General features: G+C 43.1%; 1 protein-coding gene across 1 annotated transcript; it reads right to left on the bottom strand.

Moving 5' to 3' along the window:
- DDO (D-aspartate oxidase) lies at window positions 1-24,606 on the bottom strand. The gene is made up of 5 exons (XM_068551495.1): window positions 24,527-24,606; window positions 22,472-22,647; window positions 12,184-12,292; window positions 8,795-8,971; window positions 1-2,276 (listed from the first exon to the last, which is right to left on the bottom strand). The coding sequence occupies exons 2-5, from the start codon at window positions 22,641-22,643 to the stop codon at window positions 1,709-1,711; spliced, it is 1,026 nt and encodes a 341-aa protein (XP_068407596.1). The 5' UTR covers window positions 22,644-22,647; window positions 24,527-24,606; the 3' UTR covers window positions 1-1,708.

Genomic DNA, 24,606 nt, shown 5'->3' with positions numbered 1-24,606 from the left:
AACTTTAATACTGTAAGGGATGATTAAGATCCTTTAGTACACTGGCATGCACGCTCGCTCTTTCCATCTTTCTCTCTTCCAGCACAACATTCTCTGCAAACAAAATCATATGCAATAGGGACAGTGGGAGGGAGACGCAAGAGGGAAGAGATATGGGGACACATGTATATGTATAGCTGATTCACTTTGTTATAAAGCAGAAACTAACACACCATTGTAAAGCAATTATACTCCAATGAAGATGTTAAAAAAAAAATCATATGCAAAAGCTCAACGAACAAAACAGCAAGAATGGAGATGTGCTGGGGGCTTTCTCTTTCCCATCCTCTTTGCCAGTTCCACATCTCCCCCCAGGATGTCTAAAATAGAACTTATTATCACTAAACATAAGCCATAGCCCCAAAAAATTAAAATTAGAATTATACATATTTCTTTTTTTTGACCCTCATGTATATATTTTCATTCACCTTTTCAATGATAGCTGTAACTTTTTTTTTTTTTTTTTTTGGCCACACCACAAGGCATGCGGGATCTTAGTTCCCCAACCAGGGATCAAACCTGTACCCCCTGCAGTGGAAGCGTGCAGTCTTAACCACTGAACCACCAGGGAAGTCCCGATAACTATAACATAAACACCATACACATTACATCTTATTAAGGCCTACTATTTAGGCCTATATTTAAATTAGAAATATTCAAACTTAGAAATTCTCCAGTGTTAGAAAATGTCAAATAAAACAGACTATTCTCATAAAAAAATAATTACATATATTTCTCCCAAGCTTCCTTACCTCAATGAATAGCATCTCCTTTACCATTCACTCAGCCAAAAACCCTCTTAAGTATTCACAATACACATGAACAGATTAAAGACCAAGTCAAGAATCCAGATTAATTAATTCAGCAATTCCCAAACTCATTTTATCATGAGATACATTTCCACTCCTCCCCAGTACCTTTTAACAACTTGCAGAAAACTCTTTGTTTATATTTTATTCAGAGTGATTGTTCCATTTTAATTAGCAAATTAGCCCTTTGGCTGCACATACTATTCAATCTTCAAAAATGCTTAGGCAAAGTCAACCATCCAACAAACCAGCTCTCAATCATTTGTGGTAGTGGAAAGTACACCCCTTAGGTGATTGACCCCAGACCGCTATTGAGTTGATGCCACATCTATAGGCAACATCATCCCTATCTTCTACCATCAGTACCAGCTGAGAGGAAGTAGAGGTTGCCGCTAGCACTAGCAGGAATCATGCTTTGTCTTCCACTACATGGAACAAGCCTGAATTGTATATCACTGTGTAATTTTAAAGGATTATAGTGTTCACTTGACTGCAACCTATGAGCATCATGGGCAGCTCTGCAACCGACAGTGAGTTAAGTGTTTTCCATACATTATCTCCTCCTGTGGATTTATGAGCCAAAAAAAATCCCTGCAACCATGTGAATTGGCATAGATCCTTGGACACAAGATCTTAAAGAAATCTTACTTTATAGCAAGTATTTTTTAACAAAAATAGAGCTTTATGCCCTATGTCATTAATCTTAAGTCGACTGATACATACTGCATCATTTCTAATTTTGAAAGCAAAGCCATGTCCAATTAAACTTTCATTCAATGGAAAAGTTATTTGAATCTCTTCTGGTACTTAAATTATATTTTGATTAATAGTTTCTGGGGCCATTTGCTGTCATTTCATGCCTACAGCTTTGATTTGGGAGCAGGGGTCCTGAGGGCTTGGGCACACTCGCTCACCAGCCTGGCGGCCTCCAGGGCAGTGCCCCAGTGCATGGCTATGCCCCCACTACCGTGGCCGTAGTGATGGACCACAGGCAGCCTCCGGCTGCCCTGGGCTAAGAGCTCTTTCTCCAGCCGCACACCTGGCCTGGTGGGCCTCAAGCCCACCTTCTCCCTTATGTCACAGGCTCCATGGAGAGAGGGCTCGAGGGCACAGCATCGAGAAAGAATCCCTTTGCTAATTTCTGCATCTGGGGACAGATTCCAGTCTCCTTTTTGCCTAGTTCCACCCAGGGTTACGTTGGATATACCAGGGTAAATGTATGTCAGCCCACTCCCATCTCGGATAAAATGCTTCACCCAGGGAGCCTGCACTTTGAGCACTTGACCCCTCACTGGGAAAATCTTCGGGTCTCCTGCAAGCTGCCTGCTTCCAAGGCCTGAACAGTTGACCACAATGTCGAAGGACGGGTGAAGCTCCCACAGGTCTTCTACTCGTCGGGTGAGTATCAGGCCCCCGCTTCCTTTTAGCCTGGGGAGAACGAGAGACCGTGAAGTGAGCCATAGCAGTTTCCTGCTCAACCCCTTACAGAAGTGATGGACAGGAACTCGGGAACAAAACTGAGGAGACCGTCGAATGAGCAAATACCTCCAGAGGTTCCAGGGCCCAAGCAGGCCAAATTCTAGCTGACTGCCTCACATCCTTGGAAACCAGGGATTCCTAAAGGTGAACCTAACTAAATAAATAGCTATTTCAAAAACTCAAAGCAAACTACATGCTTCATCCTTTTTATGTTTAATGGAGTTCCTATATCATTCTAGATGCTAAATAAATACCAGGTTAACCTGGTATTTTAAAAACCCCAAGCACTTTTTGTTCATGCCGTTTATTTAGCACTTAAATTTACTGCCTTGGACGTTCTGTCTCATATTGTTAATTAACTCTTGCATGTTCCTGTGTATTACTCTGTTCTCCCTAACCAGATGGTTGGGACAGGGCTCACATGCACTCCTCCTTATGTCTACCACAGGGATGCTAGCATAAGAGGAACACAAAATATTTGCAGCTGATGGACTAAATAACAGTTGTGGTTGCTAATGATTTTTTGGACCCAGTACATCAAGAATGAAAAGAAATGGTTTATCCAAGTTCTGTAATCTTATTTTTTAATAGTAGTAAAATACGCATAACACAAAATTCACCATTTTGACCATTTTTAAGTGTACGGTTCAATGGCATTAAGTTTAATACATTCACACTGTTGTGCAACCACCATCATCATTCCAACTCCAGAACTTTTTTGTCTTGCAAAATGAAACTATGTACCTATTAAACAATAACTCCAGGTCCTATCATCTTATTCATAGGTCACTTGTAGAATATAGGAGACGTAATATGAGAAAAAGACTATTGGCAGCTCTCTACACCAGGATGCAGGTTGAATGCCTGTGTGCAAGGTACTGCTTAAAGGTAAAGTGCCCTTCCTCAAGATTGACAAAGGAGTTGGGAGACAGAGTGTAAATACTTGGCAGAATGAAGTAAGTTCCAAATGAGAGGTGATGTAGAATTGGAAAGCATGGGTTTAGGTCCCAGTTGCCTCACATTAGCTTAGCTTTGAGGTCTTGGCCAACTCACCTCTCGTCTCCGACCCTCAGTTTCCTCATCTGTGTTATGGGGATGACACCTCCCTTGCCTGCTTCAGAGATGGCTGTGAAGTTCAAGTTCAAGTGAAATAATGGGCATGACAGTGCTTCACAAGACGTGAGCACAACAAATTCTAGGGGACTGCTATCAATAAAGTATAAATTTCTCAAGGGGAGAGACTGTCTTATGCTTCTCACTACACCTATGACCCAGCTCAATGCCCAATACCTAGTGGACTTGACATGAGTGTTGGCCACTACTGAAGACAATATGAAATCCTGGTTTGGGTATATGATGATTAACTCTATGTTTTGGCTTGACTGGGCCATGGGGTACCCAGATATTTAGCCAGACATTCTTCTGGATGTTTCTGTTAGGGTATTTTTGGATGCAATGAACACTTAAATTGGTAGACTGAGTAAACTAGATTGCCCTCCTTCACGTGGGTCTCATCCAACTGGCTGAAGGCCTGAATAGAACAAAAAGGCTGACCTTCCTCCTGCCAGACTGCCTTCAAACTGGGATATCAGCTTTTTCCTGTCTTCAGACTCAGACTAAAACATTGGCTCTTCCTGGGTCTGAAGTTTGCCAGCCTTCAGACTGGAATTACAGCCTTGGGTCTCCTAGGTCTCCAGCTTGCCAGCTCACCCTGCAGATCCTAGGACGTGCCAGCCTCCATAATTGTGTGAACCAATTCCTTATATTAAATCTCTTTATATATATGTATATATATATTTTCTATTGGTTCTGTTTCTCTAGAGAACCCTAAAAGATAGAGAGTGGCACCACATTGGCATCCTTGCTTCAAACCTGAAGCAGGGTACTTTATTAACAGCAATCGGAAAATTAACAATTTTTAGTCCATTTGTCTGAAGAAAAGGAGAAAAAAAAGAAAACTAACTGAAAATCTCAGTTGGCAAATAATGCTATGCATATAGATTCAGCGGGAAAATCCACTGTTTATTCCTAGTGACACTTAATGTAGCTATACTTAAAATATCTTATCATAGTTAGAACTTTTAAAATGCATTTTAGGCTTACAAAGCAACTAAATCTCTCTCTCTCTCTGTCTCTCTCTCTGTCTCTCTTGCCATATGATTTTACCCTGATAATTTTAACCTCATCTGATGACCATATTGCTCACTCATTCTGCTGCAATGCATGTTCTAATAAAATAAACTGCATTCTACTTCCCACTTCTCAGAAGATCCATCTCTGCCTTGTCCACTGCATGAACTTTTATTAATCGGTCTAAGGCCCGTCCAGGCACGGAGCAGCTTCTGTTCCCTTTGGGGAGGAGGAGTGGATGAGGCCTGGGTTTCTATGGGCAGAGTGGTCCGCAGGGGAGCAGCCGTGCGCCCTTAGTCAGTCCGGCAGGTGGGGCTCCCCTCTTCCACTGTCTTAGGGCAGCAATTGGAGCCCCAGTGGAAGCCCCCAAGGCCACTGCATCACAGCCAGCCTCCATCTATTCCCTACTAACCTTCTTGCCATCATCAGAAAAAATAGGACTTCCCTGGTAGCTCAGTGGTGAAGAATCCGCCTGCCAATGCAGGGAACACGGGTTCAAGCCCTGGTCCAGGAAGATCCCACATGCCGCGGAGCAGCTAAGCCCATGCACCACAACTACTGAGCCTGCACTCTAGAGCCCGCTAGCCACAACTACTGAGCCTGCGTGCCACAGCTACTGAAGCCTGTGCGTCTAGAGCCCGTGTTCCGCAGCAAGAGAAGCCACCGCAATGAGAAGCCCGTGCACCACAACGAAGAGTAGCCCCCGCTCGCCGCAACTAGAGGAAGCCCAGGCGCAGCAACGAAGACCCAACACAACCAAAAATAAATAAATAAATAAATTTATAAAAAAATAAACAAACACCATCATTTTCCACTTTCCTGGCTGATGCCCTCCTGCCTCATCCTTGCATAACCAGGGAGAAAGTGGGGCGTTCATATTAGACCTGTGTCTAAGGCCAACTCTTGCCCATGGCTCCTCTGGTTAAGGGCCAGGGGCCAATGCTGCGAGTAGGAGGAACTCTCTAGGGGCCTGGAAAAGGAAGGCTGTGCTCTGGCGGGCACAGGGTGTGTTGGGCATGGGGGAGCAGGGGTCTGCTGTGCACAGGAAGGGACCTTTGCAAGTTGGACATTCGTTAGGCAGGGATGACCTGTCACATGCCTGATGTACAATCCATATTTCTGTCCAACTGCCGAGGGAGTGGCATAGGCACTGCTGTGAGTCAGGCCAAGTAGGAGAACAGAAGCTATAGGAGACAAGAGTCTGGGACTCTGCAGGGAAAGTAACAGAGAGGACTCATTAGATGAGTGGGAAGGAAAGTGCAGGGAGAGAAGCTCAGTGTGGTTAGTGCTGTGCTCAGTGCAGGGCCCTTATCAGGGCCACAGAATAAGGCGTGGCCTGCTGGAAAGAAGGCAATGCACCAACGTTACAGGGCCCCCAGCACCGAAACGGGGCACCCCGCTCTCTGAATGTCTCCCAAGGCAGGACCATCCTGCTCCAGCCGGGATGATTTATTTAGGTAGGATGCCTGGTGAAGAGACGGGCTCAGTTGACTTATTGCCTCTGTGATTCATTTCCTGGAAGGGCAAGTACAAAGCAGCAGAATATAACTCCACTGGCCAAAGATATAAAACATGATCTGCATGGCTGATTAACCCTCAGGGGTTTTTGTTTATTTGTCTGTTCTGGGTATTATTGGATATACTTTTTTTTTTTTTTTTTTTTTGAGAAGGGGATGATTCCTTCTGTTCTTTGAAAAATGCTAATGATCTAATTTGTGGTTAAAAACTTTTTTTTTCTTTCCTGGAAATTAATATTATTTCAGAAGGACAGAGCTTAAATTGAAGGCATTGTTGTGTGGCTTGCTGAGTGAAATGCCTGTTTTTGAGTCAGAACGCTGCAGGCTGAACACTCCCATTGTGTAGAAGGGGCGTAGGAGGCAACATAACAGACCCTGGGTGTGAGGAACAAGCAGGGATTGTACGGCTCCCCAGCTGGGTCATCCCGTGGTGGAAAGTGGGTGGCAGCCTACAGAGGGAGCCCCAGGGGGTCCCACGCTCTCACCACCATGCTGCCTGGCCTCCCACCTGGCCTGAAGTCCTTGCCCTGAGAGGGTTGCCTTGGGCTTAAAGGAGTCCTAGCCCTACAAAGCCTTACTCAGGAGTAAAGGGAACGGGTGACTCTCTTCCTCCTCCACATTGGCCTTCTGGTCAGATGCCAGGGCCTGAGGGAAGGGGGGATGACTAATCTTACAGAGAGGAGGCCCCTCATTGGGGGGTTAAGAGGAAGCATGAAGTATCAGGGACCTAGGGAGTACCAAAGCAGGAGGCGGGGCGGGGGTGGGACAGCTAGGACGAGGGTCTCCTCGTGGCTTCCCTGCAACAGACTGTGTGTAGTGTGTGTACTGTCTGTCTGAGGCACCCGTGTCCCCACCCACTGTCATGGTGGACATGTATATCAAACAAATGGACCTAAAAAGTCCTCCCCAGGACTCTATGGGGACAAGAGCAGCCCCTCAGACCTCTTCTCCTTGACTCTGTCACCTAAAAACAGACAGGAAGCAGCATGCTCCAAGGCACGACTCCAGCTGGCTGGTCATCAGACCCGATGGTGTTGCAGTCAGGAGGTGGCTCCCACTGGCACAAAGCACCACTCGCTCAGGGTTATTTTAAGTAAAGTAAAACGCTGACAGCAGGCTTCCAACTAATGAGAGGGTATCAAGATTTTTCCCAGGCCTTCATCCCACAGTTAGAGATTAGGCTCGAATATAAGGTTATTATGGAAATAAGGGGCCTGTTTTCTAGAAGGTGATACTTGAACAAATTGTTCAGGTAATATATGTTCTCGTGTGAAACTGGCTGAGGGTGGCCCAAAATAAATATGCATATATTTACAGCAAAGCTCTGCCACTTATGGCTTGCCTAATAATTTCCCCTTATCTGAATTTTATTAAGATATATGATACCTCAACTACGTATCAATAGCATTAGCAATTCCCATGTTCTTTTTCCAGGCATTTTTATAATATAAAGACAAAAATGCAACACCACACAACCTTGCCACTCAGAAAAGATGGTGATGCCCTGAAATTGGAATGCTGGCGGATGGGTAATGCCATCACACGATGGCTCAAATGTTCATTTATCAGCTGATATACAGTGGTTTAAATTTAGCATACAAACAGGGGTTTATGGGCCAGCGACAAGGCACAAAAGTGTAGGTTTTATGAAACTGGAACTTTAAGAAGAAGAAAGTCCCATATAAATTGCTAAGAGATAAAAGTGAAAAGAGCACTTATAAAGCTACAAAAATATATCATGGTGCTCCCGGCATGTGCCTAACAGACTTAGGCTCCTTCCTCTGCACTCCCAATCCACCTTCATAAATTTGTATTTAACCCTCATCACATGTGTTACTGTTATTGTTAATTAACATGTATATCAATGTGCACACAGATATATACACCATCACCCCCAATAGACTATGAATTCCTTAAGAAAATTGATCATATTTTATCCTTCATTTTTGACTAGCTTCTAGCACAGTGCTAGGTATACATAGAAATTCAACAAAGAATTGTGGAGTTAATTAATTATTCCAGTTAATTATCCTATCTCCTACATCTGGGACCAAGCCATTGCTGCCACTGCTTACCTGAAGTCACTTTTCCAACTTTTACAGAATAATTTGCATTGTTCCTATTCATCTACCAAATATACAGACTTGGGGATTGAAAGGGCCAAAGTTTCACAACCCTCAACATGCTTGCAATTTCAAGATGAAGCTAAAGAGAGATTTATTGATGTGTCTTAAATAAAAATACCCTTGATGTGTTTCCTAACCAACTGGAAACAGAAAGTCCCGAAAACCAAGACAAAATGCAAGTTCATGGAATTTGGGGCTGAACTTGGTAAGGAAGCAATTACCTAATTTAGATAAGCCCTCACTTTTAAAGTTCTTGCTCATAACAAAATAAAATAATGGGGTTATTTTCTTTTCCCTAATGAGAAAAAATTTCAAAAATAACTTATAATAAGCCTAGTTCTCAAAAGAACTAGAGTAAATCATATCATTTTACAGCTGGAAGCATATTCTCCAAACATCTCACTTTATGGATGAGCAAAGTAAGATACTGCTTCAACGAGGGGGTCTTACTGGTGGGGAGAGAGGGACCAAATCGTGCATCAAGGTGCACAGTGAAGCAGAAGATGGACGTGTTACTAACTTGGGTGTGACTCACTCCTTGTGACACAGTGTCTTCAGAATGTTGTACAAAGCCCTAGCCTTTAATGAACAGCAAGACACAGTGCACAAGAGCTCTGAGGAACCACAGAGAAGCTATGAAGTTATTTATGGGTGTGACAGACAAAGGAAGCAGCAAAGAGCCACTTCAACTGACCTTTTCTCCAACCACGGGAGGTAGGCAGGGCCTTCACATTTGAGCGTCGTAAAAGCCTGACCGAACACATGTTGGGGGAATTTCTTCAGCTCATCCTCAGTCATCTTTCGAAATCCCAGCACCACATCAGCCCAGAATGGCACTTCCTCAGTAGGAATGCTCCGAAATATCTGCCAACTCAAACACATTAAGTGGAAAAATTTCCTGAAGTTCTATGAAATTTCTAGTGAACTCCATATTACATTCTCTAAAGCATTTTAAAAACACTCTTCTTATACCCATACAGAGAAAGACATTATTCTTCAATTCTCTCAGGTTCAGATAACTCAGTAGCTAAACTTAAAATGTTCATGGCGGGGGGGAGGGGGGAGGGAGGCCTTGGTATAAGACATTTAAAAAGTTGTGTCTTTTAAAGATTGAATTTAACTCCCTTTTTCTAAAAAGCTCTTGCCCAGATTTTCTTTATTTACTTATGATGATGCATTTTTGAGGAAAGATTTTTCTGTTTTGCATAATGCTTTACATAAAGTGTAAGCAAACCATCAAAAGTTTAAAGGTTGGCCTCAATTCTGAACAAAATATCTAAGTTAGAACAAGCAACGGTGGTGGTGCAGGAGACAGGGCTGCGAATTATGAGTTAAGTTGTAGATCATCACGTTAAGTTCTTGATAAGAGAAGCCAGGAGTTGTCAGGAGAAGCCCTGTTATCGTTCAGTCATGGCTGGGGCTGATGAGGCTAGAAAGATATTAGTTGTTAACAAGAAGCCTATAACTGTGCTACCAAAAGCTGCTAGGCATATGTTTGGATTTTTAAGTATCGGGCTCTTTACATCAATAGGAATAAATGTTGTAAAGCATGGCTGCTCTAAAGTAGCAAGGGAAATCATTTGAGTGCTATACATGGTTGCTAATGCTATGGTAATTAACGTACTGGAATTTATATCTCTAAGTAATTCATTCTATACGGTTCCTGTGGAAGGTACAAATGTTGTTTGCTGCAGGTCTCTACCACAGGTCCTCTTGCTGTCTCATTCTGCACACTCTCCCTGGGCTAGATCTCCCTCTTCCCTGTCTTCACCATCATACTATAGGCCAAACACTCAGAAGACTACATCTTCACCCCTCTTCTCTCTCCTGAGCTCCAAAACCAGATCCAGACCCATGTTGCCTACTCCCTACCGGATAAGTCTACCCCCATGTCTCAGACACTTACCCCATGCCCGCTGCTCTTTCCCCATCCACCCAGGTGCTAACTCCAGAAACCAGAGAATCATCCTTGACCTTCTCTCCTCTCTCACTCCCTACATGCCATCAATTATCAAGTCCCATCTAAGCTCCTCATAAGCATTTCTCAAATCCATCTGTTCTCTATGCCCACTATCAACACCTAATCTATCCCACCATCATCTCTCTTTCCACAAATCTGTTCTCCACACTGCAGACAGAATGTTTTTGAAATGCAAATATGATCAGTTACTTCACTGTGTAAATCCCTCAATGGCTTTCCATTACCCTAGACGTTTTTCAGTCCCTCCAACACACCAGAGTCACCCTAGATTCAGGTCTATGCATGTACTATTGCTTCTACCTGAATGCTGCCTCCTCTGCCCTGGACCCTATCTCTGTCCCCTTCACCTCTACAGGGTCAGCAGACTAACCTATACTCATGTGGATGGTCTCCACTGAAATATCACTTTTTTTCTGAGTGGCTTCTCATAACTTACCAGAGCAAGTTTATTCTCCAGATAAATGCTTCCATAGCACCCTGTACTCTTCCCTTGGTGACTCATGTCTCATATGTAACTCATTAGATTTAGAACATTCCCTACAGAACATAAGCTACATAAGGGCAGGACCATGTCTGTCTTTCCTAAAAAGCCACTCAACACATATTTATTGAGCATCTACTATATGCCAAGCAATATGTACTAAGTTGCTCATTTCTATTTCCCTAATTCCTAGAAGAGTACCTGATACTGGTGAATGCTGAGTAAATTGTTTTGAAGGAATAAATAGATGAATAAAGTTTATACTTATGCCAAGGTGCATGGGACATTTGTGCCCTTACCTTCACTTGACTGATTCAAATACTTTTTGGAAGCAAGTGAGATAAAAATCATTCATATGAGGAAAATAAGTAACTCTTTTTTAGAATGGCTTAGAGTACATTCCTTTTAATATCCTCAATAGTGGCAAAGTCTTGCTCTTGAAAGGACATTTGAATCTTGGACACAGCTGTTTCCAAAAATTACTGAGAGCTGATGTTTGTGAATTAGACTGGGTCGTGTTGGGTTTGGACAAAAACAAAGTGTGACCATAAATCAATGACAACGATGTTTCTATGTGGCTTATCAACTGGCTCTGGAGACAGTTACAGTTTCAATCCATCTTCAGAAGGTAGAGAAGTAAAGTTGCTCCTTTGGGTAGGGACTTTGAGAAATTAGTGATATCAATATCGTTTGGTGTTTGTGACGGTGAGGGAGAGCAAGAAGAGGAATAGGGTAGAAATCTGCCTGATGCAGGTACGTTCACCAGCAGAAAATGTCAGCAGACAGCCTGAACTCAAAAGAGGAGACAGGACAATTTTTTTTTTAAACAGCACAAAAGATGCAGTGGTTTTGAGAACTTAGTAAAAGGCAGACATCCCTCTGTTCTTCAGAAGGCTGTAGGGCATAGTTGTGTTATCACATAGAATAACACAGACAATGTATGTGTAAATTCGAAGTGATAGCATGGTTAGTGATTTCTGTTTGAGAAGATATAGAAAGGTATTGTCATATTTTAAGTGCCAGTTTGTGTTAGAAATGTTTAATATTTTAAACTATTTTATTTAATTTTGCATTTCTTCTGAAATTGGATGTGAAAAATCAAATGAAGCTTGCTAACCATTTCAGAAATATTTTTTCCCAAATGGCACTTTAAAAGGTAACTTTAGTGACCTATGAAATTTGCTTTTTTGGAACACTTCATTCTCCACGGACACCAAATAAGAAAGATGTGCCTGTGCCTTGGGCCTCTGCACCCATTCCCATATCAATCACACCTGTTTGCTTTCCATCAGCCCCCATCAGCCCCATATAACCCAAACTCAGTGTTTACCTGCTATGTGTTTTTTTAGACATATTTGTAAATCACTGCATATTCCCTGAGGAAACTCAAAATAGCACTTGTGATGAGAAAATATAATGGTTGTTTATTGTTTAAAAGTCTAATGCTATAACTTGTCTCTCTCGAGTTCTTTGGAGTAAAGCCTAAAATGTTCTTCTAAATCCTCCTACATCTAGTTCGGCACTCTGCTCATAGCAGGTACTCAGTAATATTTTCTGTTGAACTCTAAAGTCTGTTAAGATCATTCTAAATTCTAAAATAACTTCAGGTTTCCTCTCTTACCCAGACACCAGGAGAACACCAGCATCTTCAGCTTCTGCAGAATTGGCGATTGCAAACAGGTGATCAAATGTCTCTTTAAACCACTGCTTCTGCTTGTGAATGGGTGTGTCTGTGATGGTGGAGAAAAGCAAAGCAGAACAGAAAGGAAAATAATGACAATGACTATCTTCAGAGAAGCTCCTTCCTACAAACTGGGAAAAACTAAAGAGGCAGGGAGGAACATTTAGATAAAGTACCACATTGTGGTGGAGGATCTGTCAGCCACCAGAGTTTTGAATGCTGACACTTGCTGTCAGGGTCGGTTCATAAAATTATTAATCAACAGAGGGGAAATCAACCAATGAGGGAAAAATCTAACATATGAGCCAGCTGGAAAGGGCCTATTGGCCTTTGGCACTAGGCATATTCCAGAGGTTCTTGAAAGGTCCATAACCAATCTGAGCCAAGTTAGCCGATCTGGCTGAGGCATCCAGCTGGCCACACAGTCGAGATGATAGGAGAAAGAACCCAGGGCCTCTTTCCTGAGGGCTGAAAACATGGCAGGAGATAAGGGGAGATCTGTGGGGCCCAGGTCAACCAGGTCGAAGAACAGACTGAACATCAGTGGGAAGCCAAGGTTGCTCACCCTTCTGATACAAGGAAACAAGGCCTGCGTTGTGGAACTGAGCTCCCTACAGCCCCATTCAAGGCTGCCATTACCTCCATCCCCCTCCATTCCATGGAATCATAGACCAGTTTGGAGTAGCATTCCTGGGGTCACCAGGGGTATGCAGGGACCACACCAGGCACCACCTCTCTGTCAGAGTCCTGTGGGCCAGTGCCCCCTATCCCCCAGGCATCCCTGCCTGTGTACAAGAGATTGGACCTGGACGCAGCTCTGGAAGGGTTCCAGGCCTGCCAGGGAGAAAATACGGGTCAGCGTTCAAGCCCCAAAATAATAGTGTCCAGTGTAGGCACAGAGAGCAAGCATGGCACAGAAGCACTGACATATCCAACTGTGGATGAAGTATTTGGCCGTCTGATCCCTCTGGGAAGGTCATGAGAGAGAGTCCAGGGTCAGGCCAGGGACTGGGGAACAGTAATCCTGAGGGGCTGCTATAGGGGGAGACACAGAGGAGATGGGGGAACTGAGCAGAGAGGATACTGGGTCAGCTTTGCTTGGAGAGATGTCCCTAGAGCTCACGGTAGAGATGAAAAACCCCTGGAGGCATCCCACTTCCAGGTGAATGAGGGCATTTCAGTAGCAGGTTTTAAAGCAATTCACTTGTTCAGGAGCCAGTAAATATTTCTTAAGTAGTGGATCTGTGCTGTTGTCTTTAAACATATGCCCATGTGAACTCAACACTCCCAAAATTGCAGACTGGGTCTACTGGTTTACAAATAAGGAGGAAATAAATAATAAACTGCAAAGAACTAAATTAGACCTCATATGGATCATACCCCAACAATCTAAGGCAGTGTACGAGGCTGTATTGAAATGCACACCCCCGTTCCCACTCCAAACCTTAAAAAACAAAATAGTGACTGCTATTCACACACTGCAAAAGTCACCCCAAAAGAATAGACAATTCCAGTTCAACAGTGGGTGAAGCAAGCCTGGGACCTAATTCATGTTCAAGTGCTGGTAAAAGAAAACTGTAGCCAGAGTAGCGGTAATAACAATAGGAAGTGCTGACATAGCACTTACTATGTCCAGGCACTGTTCTAAATGCTTTACATGTGTTAACTCATTTAATCCTCACAACAAACCTATGGGACAGTATGGTCCCCATATGGTATGGACATTTATGGGCACAGAAGATTTTCATCACTGGGGCTGGTCTGAAAGAAGCCCAGAGAGAAAACCAAAGTCTATCTAGCAGCGCCAGAGAGAAAGACCCTGATCCAGGGGCCCCAATCACCCAGCCAAAGGGTGAGCTGGGCCTCAGTGGCCTGAATGAACTCTCAGGTGAGCCTCCTTTTTTGAATATGATTCCATGACTATCAGGCAGCCTTCTCACCATTCACCTGGGCCTGATGCATACAAGGGGATGCCTAGGAGATGGACACAAGGACTCTGGTCACAAGAAAGGTGTCCAGTGTGAACTAGCATTCTGCAAAAACACCAGGCTCCTGTGCTTGTTTCCGGCAAGGCAGCTCCCAAGAGGTACACTAGCATCACGGGTGCTGACAAAGCCAAGTTCCTGGACTGCAATAGTGAGGCCACTGCCCTCCCCACCCTGGCAGAAAATGGGTTTTTCCTCTGTTAGGTGAAGCAGGGGGTGTCTCTGGACTAGAAAACACCAAGTGCAGGCAAAGGCAGGGATACCCTAGTAAAAACAAGAGCGTTAAGGAAACATGTGCAAACCACATGCTAAGACCCCAGACCTCTTCTCCCCCTCCTTCTAGAATGCTGCCAGCCAGGCCTTCACCCACCCCAGCCAGGGGACTGGAAGCCTCTTCTCTGGGGAACATGACTTGCCCAAGAAGAAAGACTTAAATATAATGACATCAGAGGTTCTCCAACCAAACAGCGCTCCCATCTCACTCCAGTGAGCCTCAAGGCAACAAGCCCTACACAAGGACCCAGAAACTCCCATCAGCTGTTTAGGATCCTGCTCTTAAAGGTCCACAGACAGACAGTAACACAATCATAGTAGGGGACTTTAACACCCCACTTTCACCAATGGACAGATCATCCAAAATGAAAATAAATAAGGAAACACAAGCTTTAAATGATACATTAAACAAGATGGACTTAATCGATATTTATAGGACATTCCACCAAAAAACAACAGAATACACATTTTTCTCAAGTGCTCATGGAACATTCTCCAGGATAGATCATATCTTGGGTCACAAATCAAGCCTTGGTAAATTTAAGAAAATTGAAATCGTATCAAGTATCTTTTCCGACCACAATGCTATGAGACTAGATATCAATTACAGGAAAAGATCTATAAAAAATACAAACACATGGAGGCTACACAATACACTACTCAATAACGAAGTGATCACTGAAGAAATCAAAGGGGAAATCAAAAAATACCTAGAAACAAATGACAATGAAAACACAACGACCCAAAACCTATGGGATGCAGCAAAAGCAGTTCTAAGAGGGAAGTTTACAGCAATACAAGCCTACATCAAGAAACAGGAAACATCTCGAATAAACAACCTAACCTTGCACCTAAAGCAATTAGAGAAAGAAGAGCAAAAAACCCCAAAGCTAGCAGAAGGAAAGAAATCATAAAGATCAGATCAGAAATAAATGAAAAAGAAATGAAGGAAACAATAGCAAAAATCAATGAAACTAAAAGCTGGTTCTTCAAGAAGATAAACAAAATTGATAAACCATTAGCCAGACTCATCAAGAGAAAAAGGGAGATTCAATGCAATCCCTATCAAACTACCACTGGCATTTTTCACAGAACTAGAACAAAAAATTTCACAATTTGTATGGAAACACAAAAGACCCCGAATAGCCAAAGCTATCTTGAGAACGAAAAATGGAGCTGGGGGAATCAGGCTTCCTGACTTCAGACTATATTACAAAGCTTCAGTAATCAAGACAGTTTGGTACTGGCACAAAAACAGAAATATAGATCAATGGAACAGGATAGAAAGCCCAGAGATAAACCCACACACATATGGTCACCTTATCTTTGATAAAGGAGGCAAGAATATACAGTGGAGAAAAGACAGCCTCTTCAATAAGTGGTGCTGGGAAAATTGGACAGGTACATGTAAAAGTATGAAATTAGAACACTCCCTTACACCATGCACAAAAATAAACTCAAAATGGATTAAAGACCTAAGTGTAAGGGCAGACACTATCAAACTCTTAGAAGAAAACATAGGCAGAACACTCTATGACATACATCACAGCAAGATTCTTTTTGACCCAGCTCCCAGAGAAATGGAAATAAGAACACAAATAAACAAATGGGACCTAATGAAACTTAAAAGCTTTTGCACAGCAAAGGAAACCATAAACAAGACCAAAAGACAACCATCAGAATGGGAGAAAATATTTGCAAATGAAGCAACTGACAAAGGATTAATCTCCAAGATTTACAAGCAGCTCATGCAGCTCAATAACAAAAAAACCAACAACCCAATCCAAAAATGGGCAGAAGACCTAAATAGACATTTCTCCAAAGAAGATATACAGATGGCCTACAGACACATGAAAGAATGCTCAACATCATTAATCATTAGAGAAATGCAAATCAAAACTACAATGAGATATCATCTCACACCGGTCAGAATGGCCATCATCAAAAAATCTAGAAACAATAAATGCTGGAGAGGGTGTGGAGAAAAGGGAACACTCTTGCACTGTTGGTGGGAATGTAAATTGATACAGCCACTATGGAGAACAGTATGGAGGTTCCTGAAAAAACTACAAATAGAACTACCATACGACCCAGCAATCCCGCTACTGGGCATATACCCTGAGAAAACCATAGGTCAAAAAGAGTCATGTACCAAAATGTTCATAGCAGCTCTATTTACAATAGCCAGGACATGGAAGCAACCTAAATGTCCATCGACAGATGAATGGATAAAGAAAATGTGGCACATATATACAATGGAATATTACTCAGCCATAAAAAGAAATGAAATGGAGGTATTTGTAATGAGGTGGATGGAGTTAGAGTCTGTCATACAGAGTGAAGTAAGTCAGAAAGAGAAAAACAAATACAGTATGCTAACACATATATACGGAATCTAAGAAAAAAAAAAAAAAAAAAAGGCCATGAAGAACCTAGTGGCAAGACGGGAATAAAGACACAGACCTACTAGAGAATGGACTTGAGGATATGGGGAGGGGGTGGGGTGAGATGTGACAGGGTAATAGAGTGTCATGGACATATATACACTACCAAATGTAAAATAGATAACTAGTGGGAAGCAGCCGCATAGCACAGGGAGATCAGCTCGGTGCTTTGTGACCACCTAGAGGGGTGGGATGGGGAGGGTGGGAGGGAGGGAGATGCAAGAGGGAAGAGAAATGGGAACATATTGTATATGTATAACTGATTCACTTTGTTATAAAGCAGAAGCTAACACACTATTGTAAGGCAATTATACTTCAATAAAGATGTTTAAAAAAAAAAAAAAGAGAAAAAGGGAGAAGACTCAAATCAATAGAATTAGAAATGAAAAAGGAGAAGTAACCACTGCCACTGCAGAAATACAAAGGATCATGAGAGATTACTACAAGCAACTCTATGCCAATAAAATGGACAACTTGGAAGAAATGGACAGATTCTTAGAAAAGCACAACCTACCGAGACTGAACCAGGAAGAAATAGAAAATATGAACAGACCAATCACAAGCACTGAAATTGAAACTGTGATTAAAAATCTTCCAACAAACAAAAGCCCAGGACCAGATGGCTTCACTGGCGAATTCTATCAAACATTTAGAGAAGAGCTGACACCTATCCTTCTCAAACTCTTCCAAAATATTGCAGAGGGAGGAACACTCCCCAACTCATTCTACGAGGCCACCATCACCCTGATACCAAAACCAGACAAAGATGTCACAAAGAAAGAAAACTACAGGCCAATATCATTGATGAACATAGATGCAAAAATCCTCAACAAAATACTAGCAAACAGAATCCAACAGCACATTAAAAGGATTATAGGGGCTTCCCTGGTGGCGCAGTGGTTGAGAATCTGCCTGCCAATGCAGGGGACACGGGTTCGGGCCCTGGTCTGGGAGGATCCCACATGCCGCGGAGCAGCTGGGCCCGTGAGCCACAATTGCTGAGCCTGCGCGTCTGGAGCCTGTGCTCCGCAACAAGAGAGGCCGCGATAGTGAGAGGCCCGCGCACCGCGATGAAGAGTGGCCCCCACTTGCCACAACTGGAGAAAGCCCTCGCACAGAGACGAAGACCCAACACAGCCAATAAATAAATAAATATTAAAAAAAAAAAAAAGAGGATTATACACCATGATCAAGCGGGGTTTATTCCAGGAATGCAAGGATTCTTCAATATAAGCAAATCAATCAATGTGATACATCATATTAACAAATTGAAGGAGAAAAACCATATGATCATCTCAATAGATGCAGAGAAAGCTTTCGACAAAATTCAACACCCATTTATGATAAAAGCCCTGCAGAAAGTAGGCATAGAGGGAACTTTCCTCAACATAATAAAGGCCATATATGACAAACCCACAGCCAACATTGTCCTCAGTGGTGAACAACTGAAACCATTTCCACTAAGATCAGGAACAAGACAAGGTTGCCCACTCTCACCACTATTATTCAACATAGTTTTGGAAGTGTTAGCCACAGCAATCAGAGAAGACAAAGAAATAAAAGGAATCCAAATCGGAAAAGAAGAAGTAAAGCTGTCACTGTTTGCAGATGATATGATACTATACATAGAGAATCCTAAAACTGCCACCAGAAAACTCCTAGAGCTAATCAATGAATTTGGTAAAGTAGCAGGATACAAAATTAATGCACAGAAATCTCTTGCATTCCTATATACTAATGATGAAAAATCTGAAAGTGAAATTAAGAAAACACTCCCGTTTACCGTTGCAACAAAAAGAATAAAATATCTAGGAATAAACCTACCTAAGGAGACAAAAGACCTGTATGCAGAAAACTATAAGACACTGATGAAAGAAATTAAAGATGATACAAATAGATGGAGAGCTATACCATGTTCTTGGATTGGAAGAATCAACATTGTGAAAATGACTCTACTACCCAAAGCAATCTACAGATTCAATGCAATCCCTATCAAACTACCACTGGCATTTTTCACAGAACTAGAACAAAAAAATTCACAATTTGTATGGAGACACAAAAGACCCCGAATAGCCAAAGCAATCTTGAGAACGAAAAATGGAGCTGGAGGAATCAGGCTCCCTGACTTCAGACTATATTACAAAGCTACAGTAATCAAGACAGTTTGGTACTGGCACAAAAACAGAAATATAGATCAATGGAACAGGATAGAAAGCCCAGAGATAAACCCACACACATATGGTCACCTTATCTTTGATAAAGGAGGCAAGCATATACAGTGGAGAAAAGACAGCCTCTTCAATAAGTGGTGCTGGGAAAATTGGACAGGTACATGTAAAAGTATGAAATTAGAACACTCCCTGACACCATACACAAAAATAAACTCAAAATGGATTAAAGACCTAAGTGTAAAGCCAGACACTATCAAACTCTTAGAGGAAAACATAGGCAGAACACTCTATGACATAAATCGCAGCAAGATCCTTTTTGACCCAGCTCCTAGAGAAATGGAAATAAAAACACAAATAAACAAATGGGACCTAATGAAACTTCAAAGCTTTTGCACAGCAAAGGAAACCATAAACAAGACCAAAAGACAACCCTCAGAATGGGAGAAAATATTGGCAAATGAAGCAACTGACAAAGGATTAATCTCCAAGATTTACAAGCAGCTCATGCAGCTCAATATCAAAAAAACAAACAACCCAATCCAAAAATGGGCAGAAGACCTAAATAGACATTTCTCCAAAGAAGATATACAGATGGCCAACAGACACATGAAAGAAGGCTCAACATCCTTAATCATGAGAGAAATGCAAATCAAAACTACAATGAGGTATCATCTCACACCGGTCAGAATGGCCATCATCAAAAAATCTAGAAACAATAAATGCTGGAGAGGGTGTGGAGAAAAGGGAACACTCTTGCACTGTTGGTGGGAATGTAAATTGATACAGCCACTATGGAGAACAGTATGGAGGTTCCTTAAAAAACTAAAAACAGAACTACCATACGACCCAACAATCCCACTACTGGGCATATACCCTGAGAAAACCATAATTCAAAAAGAGTCATGTACCAAAACGTTCATTGCAGCTCTATTTACAATAGCCAGGACATGGAAGCAACCTAAGTGTCCATCATCGGATGAATGGATAAAGAAGATTTGGCACATATATACAATGGAATATTACTCAGCCATAAAAAGAAATGAAATGGAGGTATTTTTAATGAGGTGGATGGAGTTAGAGTCTGTCATACAGAGTGAAGTAAGTCAGAAAGAGAAAAACAAATACAGTATGCTAACACATATATATGGAATCTAAGGAAAAAAAAAAAAGGTCATGAAGAACCTAGTGGCAAGATGGGAATAAAGACACAGACCTACTAAAGAATGGACTTGAGGATATGGGGAGGGGGAGGGGTGAGATGTGACAGGGTGAGAGAGTGTCATGGACATATATGCACTACCAAATGTAAAATAGATAGCTAGTGGGAAGCAGCCGCATAGCACAGGGAGATCAGCTCGGTGCTTTGTGACCACTTAGAGGGGTGGGATAGGGAGGGTGGGAGGGAGAGATGCAAGAGGGAAGAGGTATGGGAACATATGTATATGTATAACTGATTCACTTTGTTATAAAGCAGAAACTAACACACCACTGTAAAGCAATTATACTTCAATAAAGATGTTAAAAAAAAAAAAAAAAGGTCCACAGACAGATAACGATGACCACATGGCCAAGGAGAACCTGTAACATGAAAAATGAGCACGTCAAATTAAAAAAACACAACTTGGAGACAACAGAAACTATGCAGGGAGAAAAAACTTTTAAAACTATTACTAGTGTCTTCAGAAAGATAAGATATTGCAACCATAGAACACAAATAGTATAACAAAGGGAAATTCAGAGAATAAAAAAGATCTTTGGAATATTAAAAATGCTACAGTAGAAATAATAAATCCAACAGCAAGGCAAAAAGAAAAAATTGAGAAAATCTCCCAGCAAGTAAAATAGAAAGAGAAAAAGATAGAAATAGGAAGGGGAAAAAATTGAGCCAATGGGAGGACTCGTCCAGGAAGCCCAGCAAAACAGCAATTCCAGACAGAGAGGCAGAGACGGCAGGAGGGAGGAATCGGCAGTTGGGTAACTCAGAGATTGTATCTTGAACTGGAGACATGAGTTTCCAGATTAAATGGGCAGGGCAATTTTCAAAGTCCAGATTGCTGGTTTTTTGTAATAACTTATAATCATTTGCCTGCTTAAACTATGTCCATGTATAACTTTGATACAAAAATAAAAACTAAAATTAAAGGGGAGAAAGGAGAGTGGAAATGAGGAAGTGAAGACAGTGAGTGTAAACCTCATTAGCTGCAAAGTGATTTTGTTTCCTATTTAATGCTATTTCCTCCTCTTCCCATTTCGTATGAAGAATACAGAATGGAAAGGATGCATGAAAGTGTTTTTAAAAATCAGTGCATTGGGACTTCCCTGGTGGTACAGTGGTTAAGAATCCGCCTGCCAATGCAGGGGACACAGGTTCAAGCCCTGGTCTGGGAATATCCCACATGCCACGGAGCAACTAAGCCCATGCGCCACAACTACTGATCCTGCATTCTAGAGCCCTCGACCCACAACTACTGAGCCCACGTGCCACAATTACTGAAGCCTGGGCACCTGAAGCCTGTGCTCCGTAACAAGAGAAGCCACCGCAGTGAGAAGCCTGCACAATGCAACGAAGAGTAGCCCCCACTGGTCGCAACTGGAGAAAGCACGCGCGCAGCAACAAAGACCCAGTGCAGCCAAAAATAAATAAATAAACAAATTAATTAATTATTTTTAAAAATCAATGCATTTTTAGTCCTGAATACATATTGACTGATTGTTTTTAAACTGGCTTAGAAGTGAGGATAATGTTAGTCCCATTACAAGTATTTTCTGACTTGATGGTCACTACTGGTATCAGTGGAAAGACTTCGAGTTACCAGTTACCAACTGTGGTAGCCATTGGTGCTGTTTACCAAATACTCTGGCTGTCTACCTTCTGGGAGCCTTACAGAATTGCACTTCCTGGCCTCCTTCTGAAGGGTGGGAGCATGTGACTAGCACTAGCCAATGAGCTGTCACCAGAAGTGATGAATGTTGCTTCCTGGCCATGAACCTTTAATTGCTAAGGTAAGACCCCTCAGAGCTCTCAATCCCCCAGCTACAGGTACTGACCACATACAAGGCTCTGGCTGCTTCATCAGCTTAGACCCCTGAGTGATGAACAGAACCCTTGCTGAAGCTCAATCAACATACAGTATGAGCAAGAAATAAACCTTTGCTTTTTAAGCTGCTAAGATTTGAAGGTTCTTTCTGTCTTGCTGCATAACTGAGCCTTTCCTAACAGATGAACCAACAAGATGTCAAAAGTGCACATTACACTTACGTGAACATCCAGCTGTCTTTGTCAACAGAATTCCACCAACACCATTCTATCTAACGTCCGTTATATCTGACAGAGGAGCAAAAATCTCTTTCTCACCTGCATAAACAGGAGGAATAAGCATTCCGGCTGCCACATCACTCGTGGTCTCGGGAGTGAACTGGTCTGAAATGACTGTAACGGAGCATCGCGGGACCAGTTTGGAAATGCACGCAGCGGTGGAGAGCCCCACCACACCAGCTCCCACAGCTGCAATCCGTACTGTATCCATGGGCCTGTAAGAGGCACGGTGTGAGCTACAAACCTTGTTTCAAGAGTTATTCCATCCAGTACAAAGCTTGGCCCTGAAGGTTCTTTCCTTATGTCCACAGCCTCTCCAAATACGACCTTTCTTGCCGGCATTTCTCATGGGATAAAGAGAGCTCCCTGTAAGCCCTCTTTCCCTTCAATGTCAGGGTAAGGACAACAAGGTCTCCATGGAGTTTAGACATTAGTCCCAAACCTGCCTGGAGGTGCCTTTAGAACAAAGGACAGCTGAGTAAGTCCGCCCTTGGGGGTGGATTTCTACTCATTCCTAAACCATGTTCCCTGTGGACACGGCCTAGGGAAGGTTGGTGAGATAAGCGAGGTGGACAAGAGCAGCAGAGCTGCTGCATCTTCTCCCAGAAACCTCCCGAGGAGCAGCCACTGAGAGGGCACGAGCCAGACCCAGGGGCAATTTAGAACTCAGCTGTTACTGTTTACAAACTGCTTTTTAATTATAACAATGTGACACAAAGTCTGAACAACGGAACTCAACATCTCTCCCGCTCTTCACTCTAACTGGAAACCAACTCCTCCCACCCACGCCCCGACCCTCCACTCCCCACCAACACCCCTGTCCTGAAACCCCACCCTCTGAGAGCAGGCTTTCCAGGTAAGGAACCTGGATTCCTTCGTGGACTCGAGTTCTGATTCCGTAACCTGGGGAGCTACCCATGGTCTCCTCGCCTCCACTCCCTCATCTGTAAACCAGGCCAGGTGAATTCTTTATTAGATCCTGCGGGTGGTAAATAACAGAGATGCACTGAGGTTGTCTTGTAAAGGGGGCTTCTTCTGAGAGTCCATATGGAAATGCAGGAGACAGACATCCAGGGGCCTGGGCTGGGCATCCTGAGACTGGCACCCAGGGTGGAAACCAGAGGGTTGATGAGGGTTCAACACTCTCCCACCGCCTCACCTCTGAGCACCAGGAGTCCACTGAGCCCTCTCCAGTCAGCTCGCATGTCCCCCCATGCTTCCCTGCTTATCTTTCCACTTCTGGTTCCAGCTAACTTCCCCTAATAAGTCTCAGGTGGAAACTCCAGAGAGAGAAAATGCAATTAGTCCAACTGGTCGTCACCATCCCTATTAAACAAAGCTCTAGCCCCAGTCCAGCTTGTTGGGCTGACAGAGCCTATACATCTGCCCTTGGCACAGGTGCCCTTCCTTGTCCAGTCAGCAATAGCCAGGGCATCAGGTCACGTGGTACAAATCATGGCCACCTGCACGTAAAATTCATCTTTTCTCAGGAGGGAGTGGGGTGGTTCGCTCCACTGTGAGTACAGCAAAGGCAGTCAGTGCTCACTTCCGTCTCTGAAGGTCTCAGCACTGAGATATTGTAAAGTCTTCCAAAGTGGTTTAGTGTGTGTTATTTCCATTTCTCAAGCAGTATACAGTTTCCTCAGCCATAATTTTATCTGACTGCTCCCCAGTGGGCTGGCTAGCTGAGAAGGAACAGGATTGCCAGGGCAGAGGGAAGAGAAGAGAAGGGTCCAGGGCAAGGAGCCGACCAGTAGATGGGGGGCAAGCTTGAGGAGCGTAGTCCTGTGCGTGTCCCCTAGAGGTAGAAAGCAGACACCTATCCCCTTACCGGCTTTCCTATTTCACAAGGCCTCCCCTTCCCAGCAACTTTCTCAAAATAGCTCGAATAAATTAAGTTGAAAGGGAAAGTAACCTGTGGCTGAGAATATCCAGCTACCAGGGAAGAGAAAAGTGACCCAGCAAAGTGGGTACATTCTGGTCCAGTGACCTGTGAATCTCTGTCACCTGATCCCACTTAGACACACCCCCCCCCCAAACTCGTGGAGTAGGTCCAGAACCACCCCTGAGCGGAAAGCAGGAGCATTCAAGTACCTGTCTCCAAAAAAGCAGGCTTGGAACCCACCGAAAGCTCTGGCACCAATACTTGTTTTCCCAGTGAGTGGTTGCTCTAG

This window comes from Eschrichtius robustus, chromosome 9 (assembly GCF_028021215.1).
Source record: "Eschrichtius robustus isolate mEscRob2 chromosome 9, mEscRob2.pri, whole genome shotgun sequence".
NCBI classification, from domain to species: domain Eukaryota; kingdom Metazoa; phylum Chordata; class Mammalia; order Artiodactyla; family Eschrichtiidae; genus Eschrichtius; species Eschrichtius robustus.
This window is presented reverse-complemented; position numbering and strand designations above follow the sequence as displayed.

What these genes read in the sequence shown, in the direction of transcription:
- DDO (XM_068551495.1), bottom strand. Translation starts at nt 22,643, where the DNA reads ATGGATACAGTACGGATTGCAGCTGTGGGAGCTGGTGTGGTGGGGCTC. An exon ending in TATTCCTCCTGTTTATGCAG is followed by an intron (nt 12,293 to 22,471) that starts GTGAGAAAGAGA and finishes CCACCATCACAG; the next exon opens with ACACACCCATTCACAAGCAG. An exon ending in GGTGTTCTCCTGGTGTCTGG is followed by an intron (nt 8,972 to 12,183) that starts GTAAGAGAGGAA and finishes AATGTGTTTGAG; the next exon opens with TTGGCAGATATTTCGGAGCA.